The sequence below is a fragment of the Oncorhynchus mykiss genome, chromosome 2 (genome assembly GCF_057628025.1).
Source record: "Oncorhynchus mykiss isolate SJ-2025 chromosome 2, ASM5762802v1, whole genome shotgun sequence".
Taxonomy (NCBI): Eukaryota; Metazoa; Chordata; class Actinopteri; order Salmoniformes; family Salmonidae; genus Oncorhynchus; species Oncorhynchus mykiss.
In genome coordinates, this window is record NC_143023.1 from 90,314,182 (window position 1) to 90,330,130 (window position 15,949).

A 15,949-nucleotide genomic window follows, 5' to 3' on the forward strand; every position below is an offset into this window, starting at 1 on the left:
TGCATGAAGCAGCCCGAGCTGTCAGTTTGCAAGGAGCAGCCAGAGCTGTCAGTCTACATGAAGCAGCCAGAGCTGCCAGTCTGCAAGGAGCTGCCAGTCTGCAAGGAGCTGCCAGTCTGCAAGGAGCTGCCAGTCTGCAAGGAGCTGCCAGTCTGCAAGGAGCTGCCAGTCTGCAAGGAGCCGCCAGAGCTGCCAGTCAGCATTGAGCAGCCAGTCAGCATGGAGCAGCCAGATCTGCCAGTCGACCAGACTCTTCCAGATCTGCCCGTCGACCAGACTCTTCCAGATCTGCCCGTCGTCCAGACTCTTCCAGATCTGCCCGTCGTCCAGACTCTTCCAGATCTGCCAGTCGTCCAGACTCTTCCAGATCTGCCAGTCGTCCAGACTCTTCCAGATCTGCCAGTCGTCCAGACTCTTCCAGATCTGCCAATCGTCCAGACTCTTCCAGATCTGCCAGTCGTCCAGACTCTTCCAGATCTGCCAGTCGACCAGACTCTTCCAGATCTGCCAGTCGACCAGACTCTTCCAGATCTGCCCGTCGTCCAGACTCTTCCAGATCTGCCAGTCGTCCAGACTCTTCCAGATCTGCCAGTCGACCAGACTTTTCCAGATCTGCCAGTCGACCAGACTCTTCCAGATCCGCCAGTCGACCAGATTCTCCCAGATCCGCCAGTCGACCAGATTCTCCCAGATCCGCCAGTCGACCAGATTCTCCCAGATCCGCCAGTCGACCAGATTCTCCCAGATCCGCCAGTCGACCAGATTCTCCCAGATCCGCCAGTCGACCAGATTCTCCCAGATCCGCCAGTCGACCAGATTCTCCCAGATCCGCCAGTCGACCAGATTCTCCCAGATCCGCCAGTCGACCAGATTCTCCCAGATCCGCCAGTCGACCAGATTCTCCCAGATCCGCCAGTCGACCAGATTCTCCCAGATCCGCCAGTCGACCAGGATCTGCTGAAACCGCCAGCCAGCCAGGTTCTGGTAGTTTCTACTACCTGCCTGGGCTTCTTCTCAGTGCTGAGCTTCTTCTCAGTGCTGAGCTTCCTCTCAGTGCTGAGCTACCGATCCGTCCCGAGTTACCTCTGTCCCGAGCTGTCCCTCTGTCCCATGTTATCATTGTGGTGGGTAACCTATTTAGGGACGTTTAGGAGGGGGGATTAAAACTGTCATGGAGTGGGGTCCACGTCCAGTGCCAGAGCCGCCACCGCGGACAGATGCCCACCCAGACCCTCCCCTATAGGTTCAGGTTTTGCGGCCGGAGTCCGCACCTTGGGGGGGGGGTACTGTCACGCCCTGACCATAGTTTACTTTGTATTTTCTATGTTTTGATTGGTCAGGGTGTGATCTGAGTGGGTATTCTATGTTTCATGTCTTGTTTGTCTATTTCTATGTTCAGCCTGATATGGTTCTCAGTCAGAGGCAGGTGTTCGTCATTGTCTCTGATTGGGAACCATATTTAGGTAGCCTGGGTTTCACTGTGTGTTTGTGGGTGATTGTTCCTGTCTATGTGTTTTCACCAGATAGGCTGTTTAGGTTTTCGTTACGTTCATCACGTTCTTTATTTTGTAGTGTTTGTATTGATTCGTGTTTTACGTTTGTTCATTAAAACATGGATCGCAATCTACACGCTGCATTTTGGTCCGACTCTCCTTCACACGAAGAAAACCGTGACATGCTTTGCTTTATCTTGGCCAGGTCGCAATTGTAAATGAGAACTTCTTCTCAACTTGCCTACCTGGTTAAATAAAGGTGAAATAAATAAAAATAAAAATCTTACATGTGTCTCGTCCCTGATAAAGTTCCTGAGGTCACCGTGCTTCATGTATGGCAGCACCACCAGAGGAGAGCCCTCAGGGGGCAGACAGATCCCCAGGAGAGACAACACGTTGGGGTGGCTGAAGTCCTTCATGATGATCCCCTCCTTCAGGAACTGAGACACCTCCTCCAGGTCAGTAATCCCTTAAACACAGCAAGATTTTACAGGATTGTTTATTTATTTATTACCTTTATTTAACCAAGTTGTTGAGAAGAGAACACATTCTGTTTTACAGCAACCTGACATTAAAGCTTCATCATGTGCTGTTAGATGGACCACCAACAAAAACGCTAACAAAAACAGGCCATCAAGCCATAAACCTCTATCTCTTTACCGTTGTGCCATCTAAACCTTAGTTATATACCACTGTTAGAAGCCCATGAGGAGCCAGTCTCCAGGCTGTCTGAGCATAGGGACTGTGACCCTACCCCAAACCTATAGGTTACTGCTACACAACACTCCCATTATCCAATCGAATCAGTGCTCCTGGTGTCACTGCTCTTTCTCTTTCTCCCCTTCTCTTCTAATCTCGTTTGAAACAGAATCTCATTTAGCTAAGATAAAACGTCTGATAAAACTGCCCTTTCACTGTAACTACCAGATGACGACACACACACAAGCAAAGAAAGACGACTCGCCATTTAGAGTTGAGTAAAAGAAAGATCACAGAATATCTAAGAAAACGAGGCTGTGAAGCTGGATGTATAGAACTATCTGCCTACTGCAGAAACAACATGGTGACATCACTTACAATATCCTCCAAACCATGTGCCTTTTCCATGACAGTGACAAAGCTCCCTGGGGATCTTCTTTATTTTCTTTAAAGCTCCCTGGGGAACTTCTTTATTTTCTTTAAAGCTCCCTGGGGAACTTCTTTATTTTCTTTAAAGCTCCCTGGGGAACTTCTTTATTTTCTTTAAAGCTCCCTGGGGAACTTCTTTATTTCCTTTAAAGCTCCCTGGGGAACTTCTTTATTTTCTTTAAAGCTCCCTGGGGAACTTCTTTATTTTCTTTAAAGCTCCCTGGGGAACTTCTTTATTTTCTTTAAAGCTCCCTGGGGAACTTCTTTATTTTCTTTAAAGCTCCCTGGGGAACTTCTTTATTTTCTTTAAAGCTCCCTGGGGAACTTCTTTATTTCCTTTAAAGCTCCCTGGGGAACTTCTTTATTTCCTTTAAAGCTCCCTGGGGAACTTCTTTATTTCCTTTAAAGCTCCCTGGGGAACTTCTTTATTTCCTTTAAAGCTCCCTGGGGAACTTCTTTATTTTCTTTAAAGCTCCCTGGGGAACTTCTTTATTTTCTTTAAAGCTCCCTGGGGAACTTCTTTATTTCCTTTAAAGCTCCCTGGGGAACTTTAGGTCACTGTTAACACAATGAGAAGGCCAAGGCTTAGAGAACAAGGCAGTGGTAACCCTCTATCGCTATGGGTTACCACCAGCCCAGTGGCAGAGCTTCCAGAAGTCTTGTGGAAGACTTATCTAGGACATTCATCTCTCAGGATAAAGTGACAGGTTACACAATTAGAGAGAGGGGGACCCTAATGTCATCCTCAGCACCAGGAGCCAATCCATCTCAATCATCCTTCCACAGGACACACTGCCGTAGCACGTCCAAGAGATGAGATAAGCCCTCTAACGTTGTTGCGGCGTTGCGTTGTGTGGTGACATATCAGAGCAATGAGATTTGAATGAACACTGACGGGGTGAACTGTGCCTTTGTGGTCATGCAGTACTCACGGTTGAGAGACTTGATGGCACAGTGCTGCTTCTGTCCGTCAGCCTCCAACAAGGTACCGTGGAACACACAGCCAAAGTGTCCTGTATGAAGAAGAATAAATATGATGTCAAATAAGCGACAAGCTGAGTGCTTGATGTAAGACAATGCACACTTTACACTGAGGAATCCCTGATACCAAAACTATTTGTTTGTTTATGAACTATGCTCACGAGGATTAAGCACCCGATTCTCTAGACCATTAAGTCATTTGGTGGCATGTCAATGGAGCAGTCAGTCACTCAGAAAAGCAAGATTTCTCTTTGTTGAAGTGAGTGGTGTAAATGAAAATGAATTTAATGTACAACTTAAGTAGTTTTTTGGGGTATCTGTACTTTACTATTTATATTTTTGACAACTTTGACTTTTATTCCATTACATTCTTAAAGAAAATAATGTACTTTTTACTCCATACATTTTTGCTGACACCCAAAAGTACTTGTCACATTTTGAATGCTTAGCAGCAGAGGAAAATTGTCCAATTCACACACCTATCAACAGAACATCTCTGGTCATCCCTACTGCTTCTGATCTGGTGGACTCACTAAACACAAATGCTTCATTTGTAAATGATGTTTGAGTTGGAGTCTGCCACTGGCCATCTGTAAATTATGTTTGAGTTGGAGTCTGCCACTGGCCATCTGTAAATGATGTTTGAGTTGGAGTCTGCCACTGGCCATCTGTAAATGATGTTTGAGTTGGAGTCTGCCACTGGCCATCTGTAAATGATGTTTGAGTTGGAGTGTGCCCCTGGCCATATGTAAATTATGTTTGAGTTGGAGTGTGCCCCTGGCCATCTGTAAATGATGTTTGAGTTGGAGTGTGCCACTGGCCATCTGTAAATGATGTTTGAGTTGTAGTGTGCCACTGGCCATCTGTAAATGATGTTTGAGTTGGAGTGTGCCCCTGGCCATCTGTAAATGATGTTTGAGTTGGAGTGTGACCCTGGCCATCTGTAAATGATGTTTGAGTTGGAGTGTGCCCCTGGCTATCTGTAAATGATGTTGGAGTTGGAGTGTGCCCCTGGCCATCTGTAAATGATGTTTGAGTTGGAGTGTGCCCCTGGCCATCTGTAAATGATGTTTGAGTTGGAGTGTGCCCCTAGCCATCTGTAAATGATGTTTGAGTTGGAGTGTGCCCCTGGCCATCTGTAAATGATGTTTGAGTTGGAGTGTGCCCCTGGCCATCTGTAAATGATGTTTGAGTTGGAGTGTGCCCCTAGCCATCTGTAAATGATGTTTGAGTTGGAGTGTGCCCCTGGCCATCTGTAAATGATGTTTGAGTTGGAGTGTGCCCCTGGCCATCTGTAAATGATGTTTGAGTTGGAGTGTGCCCCTAGCCATCTGTAAATGATGTTTGAGTTGGAGTGTGCCCCTGGCCATCTGTAAATTAGAAAAGCAAAAAAATTGTGCCGTCTGGAATTTTACATGATTTATACTTTTACTTTTGATACTCAAGTATATTTAAAAACCAATACTTTTCGACTTTTACTCAAGTAGTATTTTACTTGCAATTGTGTATGATAAGTATGACAATTGTGTTCTTTTCCCACCACTGGTTGAAGCCTAGGTGACTTCTATAACCCTTTACTGGAGGGCCATTCATACAGCACCCTACAGTAGTAGCCATAGCAGTGGGAGGCTATATCTCCCCTTTTCTGAGCTCTGAGTTACCGTGGCCCTTATTGAATTATATGTGGTCGAGAGGGTTCAGTGCAGCTTTGCAGGGGTGTTGGGGTATTAAAGCTAGAGGAGCGTAGAGAACTCTCTGAGGCGTTCTTCCATCACAATCCCTGCAGATGCAAAGACGGCTCAGCTTACACCACACGGATCAACAATGGAGCTTGCAATGCTACCCGGGTACAAATCATCCCACCCCGTAATTCTGCTTTAGGAATCCCTAGACCTCCCCGAGGGTTGAGCTAAGGGGGAGGAGGCAGTTTTTTAGGAGCATTGTCCCCGAACATTGTGGGGATGTTAATAACAGAGAAAGGCCTTTCTCCTTTAAACTAATATAGTGATATAGTGAAGTAGTGAACACCCCACTTGGTGACCACATATAATGTCTGGTGATTATTTATGTCTGGATGTCCAACCTGGTGGTTTGATAATGTTGGTCATTAAGCTCTTACAAGGTGATTCTAAAGTGTATTTAGGTGTATCCCCTATGGAGATAGATTCTGATATGTTTGAGAGACCTACAGGTTCCCTAATGGCTTTATAAGTGTGTCTGTCTGTGTTAATGTACTGTGTTTTTAGGTGTGTGTGTGTGTGTGTGTGTGTGTGTGTGTGTGTGTATGTGTGTGTGTGTGGATATATAGGTGTATGTGTGTGCGTGTGTGTGTGTATGTGTGTGCGTGTGTGTGTATGTGTGTGCGTGTGTGTGTATGTGTGTGCGTGTGTGTGTATGTGTGCGCGTGTGCACGTGTGTGTGTGTAGATATAGGTGTATGTGTGTGTGTGTGTGTGTGTGTGTGTGTGTGTGTGTGTGTGTGTGTGTGTGTTTGCACGTGTGTTCATGGATGTGGGCGTCTTTGCGTGCACTGTACCTGTGTATGTGTTCATGTATCAGAAGTGTGTACAGTATATACACGTGTATGATCATCCCACTGACCTCTGCCGATGACCTGGTTAAAATGTAACAGCAGATGTTCTCTGGCGATGACCACATGTTGAACCTCCTTCAGGAGGTCAGGGTGCAGCTGGGACGGGTCGATGTGGACCGGGGCCGACAGGAGAGGGGACACCATCTCCCCCTCTGCCCCCAGACCCATGCCTCCGTGCCCCAATCTGGGGGACAGCAGCTCCCCATGGCTCCCGTAGATAGGGGGAGCCCCCCTGCATGACTCTGGCCTCTCCACGCCCTGGTCTGAAACAATATAGCCAAAGGTCAATTACTACAGGGGTCAGGGTCAGAGGTCAACATAGGTCACATGATCACAGAGTGATGCCAGAGAGACAGGTCGGAGAAAGAGAGAGTCATGGTTACAGAAAGGAAGAGAGAGAACCTGAGACCTGCCCATTCGTTCTTTATGTCATTGGGGGGAGAAGGGAAGCAGGGGAGGGCAAATGAGTGAAAATGTGAGGGTTATTTTGAAAGAGGAGCAGGCAGGGATGGGAAACTCTAGTTCTTGGACATTGGAGTGCCTTCTGGTTTTCACCTCCATCGATACATTAATGTCATTGGTTTCCCAGGTCTGAATAGGCATCAGGTATGAAGCAAAGAATAAAAAACACACAGAGTTAGATGGCCATCTCTTTAGAGGTTAGAGGTTAAGGTTAAGAAAGGCAGGTGTTGTTAGTACAGGGTTAGTGTTAGTTTTTAGGGTCAGAGTAACCGCCCCAGTGGTGTAGTGTCAGGAAACGTACCCTCCAGCAGGGTGGTTCTATAGTCCAAAGACTCGTGGGACACCATTTCGTTAGTGGGGCTGACGCTCCGGGCATTAGCCAACATATCCAAGTGCTGAATGTGAGCCCTGCCGTCATACCAAACCTTACCCTCAGCCAGATCTGGAAACCAGAGATAGAGAGAAGGAGAGAGAGGAGGAGGGAGAGGGGGAGAGAGAGGAGGAGAGAGAGAAGAGGAGGGAGAGGAGGAGGGAGAGGAGGAGGGAGAGGAGGAGGGAGGGAGAGAGGGAGAGGAGGAGGGAGAAAGAGGAGGATGGAGAGAGAGAGAGAGAGAAAGAGAGAGGAGGGAGAGGAGGAGGGAGGGAGAGAGGGAGAGGAGGAGGGAGAGAGAGAGGATGCGAGAGAGAGAGAGAGAGAGAGAGAGAGAGAGAGAGAGGAGGATGGAGAGAGAGAGGAGGAGGGACAGAGAGAGAGGAGGGAGAGGAGGAGGGAGAGAGAGAGGAGAGAGGATGAGAGAGAGAGAGAGGAGGAGGGAGAGAGAGAGAGGAGGAGGGAGAGAGAGAGGAGAGAGGATGAGAGAGAAAGAGAGGAGGAGGGAGAGAGAGAGGAGGAGGAAGAGAGAGAGAGGAGGGAGAGAGAGAGGAGGAGGGAGAGAGAGGAGGGAGGGAAGGAGGGAGAGGAGAGGAGAGAGGAGGAGAGGTGGTAGGAGGTAGAGAGAAGGAGAGGATGTAGGAGGTAGAGGGAAGGAGAGGATGTAGGGAAGAGAGTGGGGTGGCAGAGAGGGGGTACAGGTGAAGGGAGGGGACAGAGAAAGAGAGAGGAGGAGGGAGGCAGTAGCAGAGGGAGAGAGAACACAGTCATTGAAGGAGAAGGATAGAGCGCTCCACCAGTGCTCCCATCAGCTCAACACCTCACAATCCCACAGCCAGTAAGAGGCGGGCAAACATGCACACACACATGCACACACACGCACACACAGTTGAAAATATATCACAAAATAACACAAACTGACTTACCGTCAATGTGTTTGTTCCTCCTTTTCCAGAGGAACAGAGTGAGCAACATCAGCAGCAGCAGACTGACACACACACAGCCAGCTAGCAGCCCTCTGTAGTCCTGCTCATGGGCCAACATCACCCTGCCCAGACTCACCGAGGACGACGCCTGACGCCACTACACACATAATACACATACACAGACAGTCAGACAGAGGAGAGGAGAACAGTGAGTGAGATGTACAACTACGTTCTAGATAATACATTTTTTACGGTGTGTGTGTTGGAAAACTCCAATTCCATTCTAGGCGAAAAACTGATGAACACACACACACACCCACACACACACACACACACACACACACACACACACACTCTCTCTCTCTCTCTCTCTCTCTCTCTCTCTCTCTCTCACATGTGGAGCATCGTGAGCCACAGACGGAGTGCAGTTTGGATCATAGATATTGCTTTTACCATTATTAGGTTTGGGAGAAATGAGCTGGAGACGGTGTGTGTGTCAAGGGGGCTTGTCTGGCTCTGTCTGGCTCTGTCTGGGGCTGCCTGAGTCTGTCTGGGGCTGTCTGGGGCTGTCTGGTTCTGTCTGGGGCTGTTTGGCTCTGTCTGGCTCTGTCTGGGGCTGTCTGGCTCTGTCTGGGGCTGTCTGGGGCTGTCTGGCTCTGTCTGGGGCTGCCTGGGTCTGTCTGGGGCTGTCTGGCTCTGTCTGGGGCTGTTTGGCTCTGTCTGGCTCTGTCTGGGGCTGTCTGGCTCTGTCTGGGGCTGCCTGGGTGTGGCCTACTGGTGTGTCAGTGTGGACAACCAGGGACAGAGGCTAGGGGGTCTAGGGATATTGCCTGACCCCTCTCTAGAGATCACACTAATGGTGAGTTCTAATACCCTCAACTCTGCAGCTGATTGTGCCCGAAGCTCCATGTTCCTCTGTGTTAACCGGCCTGAATAATACCATTATGAAACAGCTCTGTCTTCTGCTCCATGTTCCTCTGTGTTTACAGGCCTGAATTATATCATTATGAAACAGCTCTGTCTTCTGCTCCATGTTCCTCTGTGTTTACAGGCCTGAATTATATCATTATGAAACAGCTCTGTCTTCTGCTCCATGTTCCTCTGTGTTTACAGGCCTGAATAATACCATTATGAAACAGCTCTGTCTTCTGCTCCATGTTCCTCTGTGTTTACAGGCCTGAATAATACCATTATGAAACAGCTCTGTCTTCTGCTCCATGTTCCTCTGTGTTTACAGGCCTGAATTATATCATTATGAAACAGCTCTGTCTTCTGCTCCATGTTCCTCTGTGTTTACAGGCCTGAATTATATCATTATGAAACAGCTCTGTCTTCTGCTCCATGTTCCTCTGTGTTTACAGGCCTGAATAATACCATTATGAAACAGCTCTGTCTTCTGCTCCATGTTCCTCTGTGTTTACAGGCCTGAATTATATCATTATGAAACAGCTCTGTCTTCTGCTCCATGTTCCTCTGTGTTTACAGGCCTGAATAATATCATTATGAAACAGCTCTGTCTTCTGCTCCATGTTCCTCTGTGTTTACAGGCCTGAATAATACCATTATGAAACAGCTCTGTCTTCTGCTCCATGTTCCTCTGTGTTTACAGGCCTGAATAATACCATTATGAAACAGCTCTGTCTTCTGCTCCATGTTCCTCTGTGTTTACAGGCCTGAATTATATCATTATGAAACAGCTCTGTCTTCTGCTCCATGTTCCTCTGTGTTTACAGGCCTGAATAATACCATTATGAAACAGCTCTGTCTTCTGCTCCATGTTCCTCTGTGTTTACAGGCCTGAATAATACCATTATGAAACAGCTCTGTCTTCTGCTCCATGTTCCTCTGTGTTTACAGGCCTGAATTATATCATTATGAAACAGCTCTGTCTTCTGCTCCATGTTCCTCTGTGTTTACAGGCCTGAATTATATCATTATGAAACAGCTCTGTCTTCTGCTCCATGTTCCTCTGTGTTTACAGGCCTGAATAATACCATTATGAAACAGCTCTGTCTTCTGCTCCATGTTCCTCTGTGTTTACCGGCCTGAATAATATCATTATGAAACAGCTCTGTCTTCTGCTCCATGTTCCTCTGTGTTTACAGGCCTGAATAATACCATTATGAAACAGCTCTGTCTTCTGCTCCATGTTCCTCTGTGTTTACCGGCCTGAATAATATCATTATGAAACAGCTCTGTCTTCTGCTCCATGCTGCTCCAACCCTGACCCCTGTAGTAATTTAACGTTCTGGGGTTGAATCACGTCCATTAAAGACAATGTGGAAAGTCAAAGGTTTATGGTTAACAATGTATTTTTATAACATTTCTAAGCAGTTTGGGTGAGACTACTGTGTGTGAGACTACTGTGTGTGAGACTACTGTGTGTGAGACTACTGTGTGTGAGATATTGCAAGTCTGAGTTGAACACTCTGGTATCATTCAGGGGTGATGATGGAATGCCAGGAGGAATACGGTGTTATCTGTACATTTTCCTGGCTAGTGACTGTGGTAATAAAATGTCAGACAACAGAACGATGTAAACTACTGTATGATCTATCAAAGCAGGAACTGCACACTGGTGTTCTGACATCAGTCAATCTGTCAATAGGCACACTTAGGACACACACACACACACACACACACACACACACACACACACACACACACACACACACACACACACACACACACATGCACGAGCACACAAACACACACACCACACACACGCCATACAACTCTCCTTCCGTGGCCTCCAATTGCTCTTAAATACAAGTAAAACTAAATGCACGCTCTTCAACCGATCGCTACCTGCACCTACCCGCCTGTCCAACATCACTACTCTGGAAGGCTCTGACTCTGGAAGGCTCTGACAATACGTGGACAACTACAAATACTTAGGTGTCTGGTTAGACTGTAAACTCTCCTTCCAGACCCATATCAAACATCTCCAATCCAAAGTTAAATCTAGAATTGGCTTCCTATTTCGCAACAAAGCATCCTTCACTCATGCTGCCAAACATACCCTTGTAAAACTGACCATCCTACCAATCCTCGACTTTGGCGATGTCATTTACAAAATAGCCTCCAATACCCTACACAACAAATTGGATGCAGTCTATCACAGTGCAATCCGTTTTGTCACCAAAGCCCCATATACTACCCACCATTGCGACCTGTACGATCTCGTTGGCTGGCCCTCGCTTCATACTCGTCGCCAAACCCACTGGCTCCATGTCATCTACAAGACCCTGCTAGGTAAAGTCCCCCCTTATCTCAGCTCGCTGGTCACCATAGCATCTCCCACCTGTAGCACACGCTCCAGCAGGTATATCTCTCTAGTCACCCCCAAAACCAATTATTTCTTTGGCCGCCTCTCCTTCCAGTTCTCTAATGCCAATGACTGGAACGAACTACAAAAATCTCTGAAACTGGAAACACTTATCTCCCTCACTAGCTTTAAGCACCAACTGTCAGAGCAGCTCACAGATTACTGCACCTGTACATAGCCCACCTATAATTTAGCCCAAACAACTACCTCTTTCCCTACTGTATTTAATTTATTTATTTATTTTGCTCCTTTGCATCCCATTATTTTTATTTCTACTTTGCACATTCTTCCATTGCAAATCTACCATTCCAGTGTTTTACTTGCTATATTGTATTTACTTTGCCACCATGGCCTTTTTTTGCCTTTACCTCCCTTCTTACCTCATTTGCTCACATCGTATATAGACTTGTTTATACTGTATTATTGACTGTATGTTTGTTTTACTCCATGTGTAACTCTGTGTCGTTGTATCTGTCGAACTGCTTTGCTTTATCTTGGCCAGGTCGCAATTGTAAATCAGAACTTGTTCTCAACTTGGTTAAATAAAGGATCATTTTTATTTATTTATTTATTTATTTTTATTTATTTAAATAAACACACAGAGCCCTCTGTATGGATGCAGTGGCAGCCCAACAAGGCCTTTATTGAGCTGTGGAGTGGGCCTGCTAGACTGGGGGTCTATAGCTGTCTGTAGTGGTCTCTGTAGATAAGGGGCTGTCTCAAGTGAAGTGGAGAGCTCAGAAAGCCAAGGGAAGGTAGGGTGGTCTCATCCACGTCTAACTAGGGGTGATGAGGGGACTCAGTGGGAAGTTCATGGAGCGAGTTTGGAAGTGTTGATTGAACGTTTGGTTGGAAGGGAGTGTGTGTTTTTGTGTCAGTGTCTGTGTCTGTGTATGTGTGTTTCTCTCTCTCTCTTTTTTTCTCTCTCTCTCTGTCTGTGTCCTCACCTCCACCTCCAATTCATTGGTTGCGTCCCGTAGCTCCATGGGGACAGTACACTCCAGAGTGTTCCCCACCACAGTCACGCTCTCACAGGTTCTGTTAGACACCTTCAGCACCTCCCCCTTCATCGCCTCCACATCCACACGGCCTGGCACCTGGAGAGGGAGAAAGGGAGAGAGGGAGAGAGGGAGAGATGGATAGAGGGAGAGATGGATAGAGGGAGAGATGGATAGAGGGAGAGATGGAGAGATAGGGAGAGATAGAGAGATAGGGAGAGATGGAGAGATAGGGAGAGATGGAGAGATATTGAGAGAGGGAGAGAGGGAGAGACGGAGAGATAGGGAGAGATGGAGAGAGGGAGAGATGGATAGAGGGAGAGATGGAGAGATGGGGAGAGATGCAGAGATAGGGAGAGATGGAGAGATAGGGAGAGATGGAGAGAGGGAGAGATGGAGAGATGGAGAGAGGGAGAGACGGAGAGATAGGGAGAGATGGAGAGATGGAGAGAGGGAGAGACGGAGAGATAGGGAGAAATGGAGAGATAGGGAGAGATGGAGAGAGGGAGAGATGGAGAGATGGAGAGAGGGAGAGATGGATAGAAGGAGAGATGGATAGAGGGAGAGATGGAGAGATGGAGAGATGGGGAGAGATGGAGAGATTGGGAGAGATGGAGAGAGGGAGAAAGGGAGAGATGGAGAGATGGAGATAGGGAGAGACGGAGAGATAGGGAGAGACGGAGAGATATGGAGAGATAGGGAGAGATGGAGAGATATGGAGAGAGGGAGAGATGGAGAGATGAGAGAGGGAGAGAGGGAGAGATAGGGAGTGAAGGAGAGAGGGAGAGAGGGAGAGATGGAGAGAGGGAGAGATGTAGAGATATGGAGAGAGGGAGATAGGGAGAGGGATCATATGCACATGCAGTACTACATCATCCTCAGTGAGTCCTTCAGTATCCACTCAAAGACATGCATGCTGGGAGTGGAAGTGACTGAGGCATTGGTTGTGGTGTCATTACTGTTCTCGTGAGCCCACCGCCCTGAACAGAGACAAAAGTAGAGACAAAAAAAGACTGTATCTACATACACACTAACTAACCCTTTGTCCCTGAGGGCTCTTCTTGACAGGAAGAGAGGATTTATAGAGAATTAATCTCACTTTCACACAGACTGCCTTGGCTACTCCCCCCCCCCCCCCCCCCCCCCACACACACACACACACACAGCTCGGGTGCTGCTCACTCTGCCTGGCTGTGCTGTATGAGCGTAGCAGAAGGCCATAAAGAGAAGGATCATTCTTCGCGTGACATCCTGGGATTTTCAGATTTGACACAGGGCCACACCTGTTCCTAAACCACACTACAGTACACGTCAACTAATGCAGTGCATGTGAACACACATACACACATACACACATACACACGCACACATACGCACATACCAGGGCCACTAAGACAAGAACAAACTCTAACGTCTACAGTATTTGAACACATACAAAGCATACTGAATAATACGTACAATACAAATCTGTCATCTGATGTCTGTACCCTGAGGTTGTAACATATTTAATACTTGGGTATGGAACATTGAAAGTACCATGTCTCATAGAGAATAACTATTAAAAATTCTGCCACTCCTATCCAAAAGAACAGTCTGTGTGGTGCTAATCTGGGTTGAGATGCTTGTTAACCTCTCATGAAGCGATCTGCAGTGATACACCAGCCAAGACTAATAACGTTATCAGGAGCCTGACCAGCGGCCTTTTTGGGGCAAAGATATCAGATGGCCCCAAATGTAGCCTGTAACAGTGTAACCCAGGGCGATGTGTGTCCCCTGGGTAATGGGGCTCATGGGGGCTTGTCTGGGATGGGGAAGGTGATTGGTGGGGGGTGGGAGGCAACTGAGAGAGGGGAGGAGGGAGGAGGATTAGACTATTGGGCCAAGGCCATGCCTGGGAAAAAAAGCCGACCAAGGATCCTGTGCGACCCGCTCCGCACAGCTGCCACTAACCATAGGGCCTCCTTTTTTTTCATTGTTTGAAAAAAGTTTTTTCTACCCAGAGAAATGGGGTTGCATGTTCAAAACCCGCCATTAATATGTCAAGGGCTTTGACCTCGGGAACTTGGAACAATGTGGTGAGTTGGAGAGAATACTTGGAGAAGAGGAGAGGGGCCAGAGGAGTGAGGGAGGGAATTGTGGGGGATGGGCGATGGGAAACAGACTCCTTTTCCTGTTTTGTTTCAGTATTGTTTCCTTCAAACCTCAGACGGCGAGGATGAGTCAGCTCACGGCCTCGAGGTGAGCCGGAGAGCAAGGTGTCGTTAACTCCAATCAGAGTTCAATCCCATTTGAATTTAGCCAATTCAGGCGATCAACAGACACTGTTCCAGAATAGAAACTCTAAGTGCCATTTGTTTAAAATTAGGATTTTTCCAATGCATGAATCAAAATTCAGTTCAGTTTCTGAATGGATGCATTGGTAACTGAACTGACCCCAACCCTAGACATCACTACAATGAAGAGGTGGTGGTGGGGAGAGGGGTGAGGGGGAATGTCTCACCTTAATATTATCAGTAAATTCCAGTTATATTCAGCCAATTCAGGAGGTCAGTTGAGACCCAGATAGAGAACAGAAAAGTGACATTTATTTCAATGATCTGACATGTCTCACCTTAATCTCCAGAATGCTCTTGTTGCCCTTTGATGTGACGGTGGGTCTCTGAAAGTCCTCGAAGCGAGGGTCCTCTACATACAGCAGGTCAAACTGGGGCGTGGAGAAATCATCCAGGACGAACGCCACCTTGGTGACCACAGGAGTCTGCAGACCCAGGTCCTTCAGGGACGGGGTGGTACACAGGATGGCCAGCCTGTCCTCACCCTTGATGCAGTTCTGGAGGGAGAACACTCACACAGCATAAGTAACATGCACGCGTACACACACACACACACACACGCACGCACGCACACACACACACACACACACACACACACACACACACACACACACACACACACACACCACAAATTAAGAGAAACACTCTTAAAAAAGCCTATAGCGTTTACCCTGCTGTCACATAACAAGTACACATACTAATCCTTCACATGGCAGATGCTTTCATCCCAGGGCATATTACACTCTTTCTAGTTGTACAAACTATCCATTACAGCTCCATATCTACAGCTGCTGTGGGGTTTAAGTGCCTTGCTCCGGGGCACAACAGCAGTGTGTTTATACCACCCTGGATTATAACCAAAATGCCTCCCATCACTAAGACCTATTAATCGCCCAATTGAGAGCCACATAAGAGAAAGAGTCTCTTTTCACCTTTTATTTAATTTTTTTTTTATATCCGCACCTGCTCAGAGACAATGGATGTGTGTATGTAATATCTTCTTATACATAAGAGAAAGACACCTTATATTCCTCTACATAAAGGTTGTGATGGTGCACTATTCAAATTATTCCACCCTCTGGCCTCCGATTCCAAACAGACGCATTGACACCAAGTGTGTTTGAAAGTTGCTCTGTTTCTCTGTTTACATTGCTTACAATCAATAAGGGGACGAGGATTTGTGAAGAGCGATGAAAGCTGTGTTGACATGTCATTCTGTCAGATAGTTGTTTCCATTTGAAATGCTCAAAGACCATGAATCTGGTCCAGTTCCTATTTCTACACCAATGCTGCAGGTATGTCGTTCTGTTTCCACATCTGTACAATATCATTATTTAT

At 47.0% G+C, this 15,949-nt stretch overlaps 1 protein-coding gene across 1 annotated transcript in view; it reads right to left on the reverse strand.

Moving 5' to 3' along the window:
• Positions 1–15,949, reverse strand: part of met (MET proto-oncogene, receptor tyrosine kinase) — a 100,710-nt gene that overhangs the window by 15,062 nt on the left and 69,699 nt on the right. The window contains exons 11-17 of the mRNA XM_036958804.2: positions 14,890–15,108; positions 12,228–12,377; positions 7,953–8,109; positions 6,958–7,098; positions 6,203–6,457; positions 3,554–3,634; positions 1,781–1,962 (exon numbers count right to left, since the gene is read on the reverse strand). Coding sequence (XP_036814699.2) covers positions 1,781–1,962; positions 3,554–3,634; positions 6,203–6,457; positions 6,958–7,098; positions 7,953–8,109; positions 12,228–12,377; positions 14,890–15,108 — 1,185 coding nt within the window. The remainder of the gene's footprint in view (positions 1–1,780; positions 1,963–3,553; positions 3,635–6,202; positions 6,458–6,957; positions 7,099–7,952; positions 8,110–12,227; positions 12,378–14,889; positions 15,109–15,949) is intronic.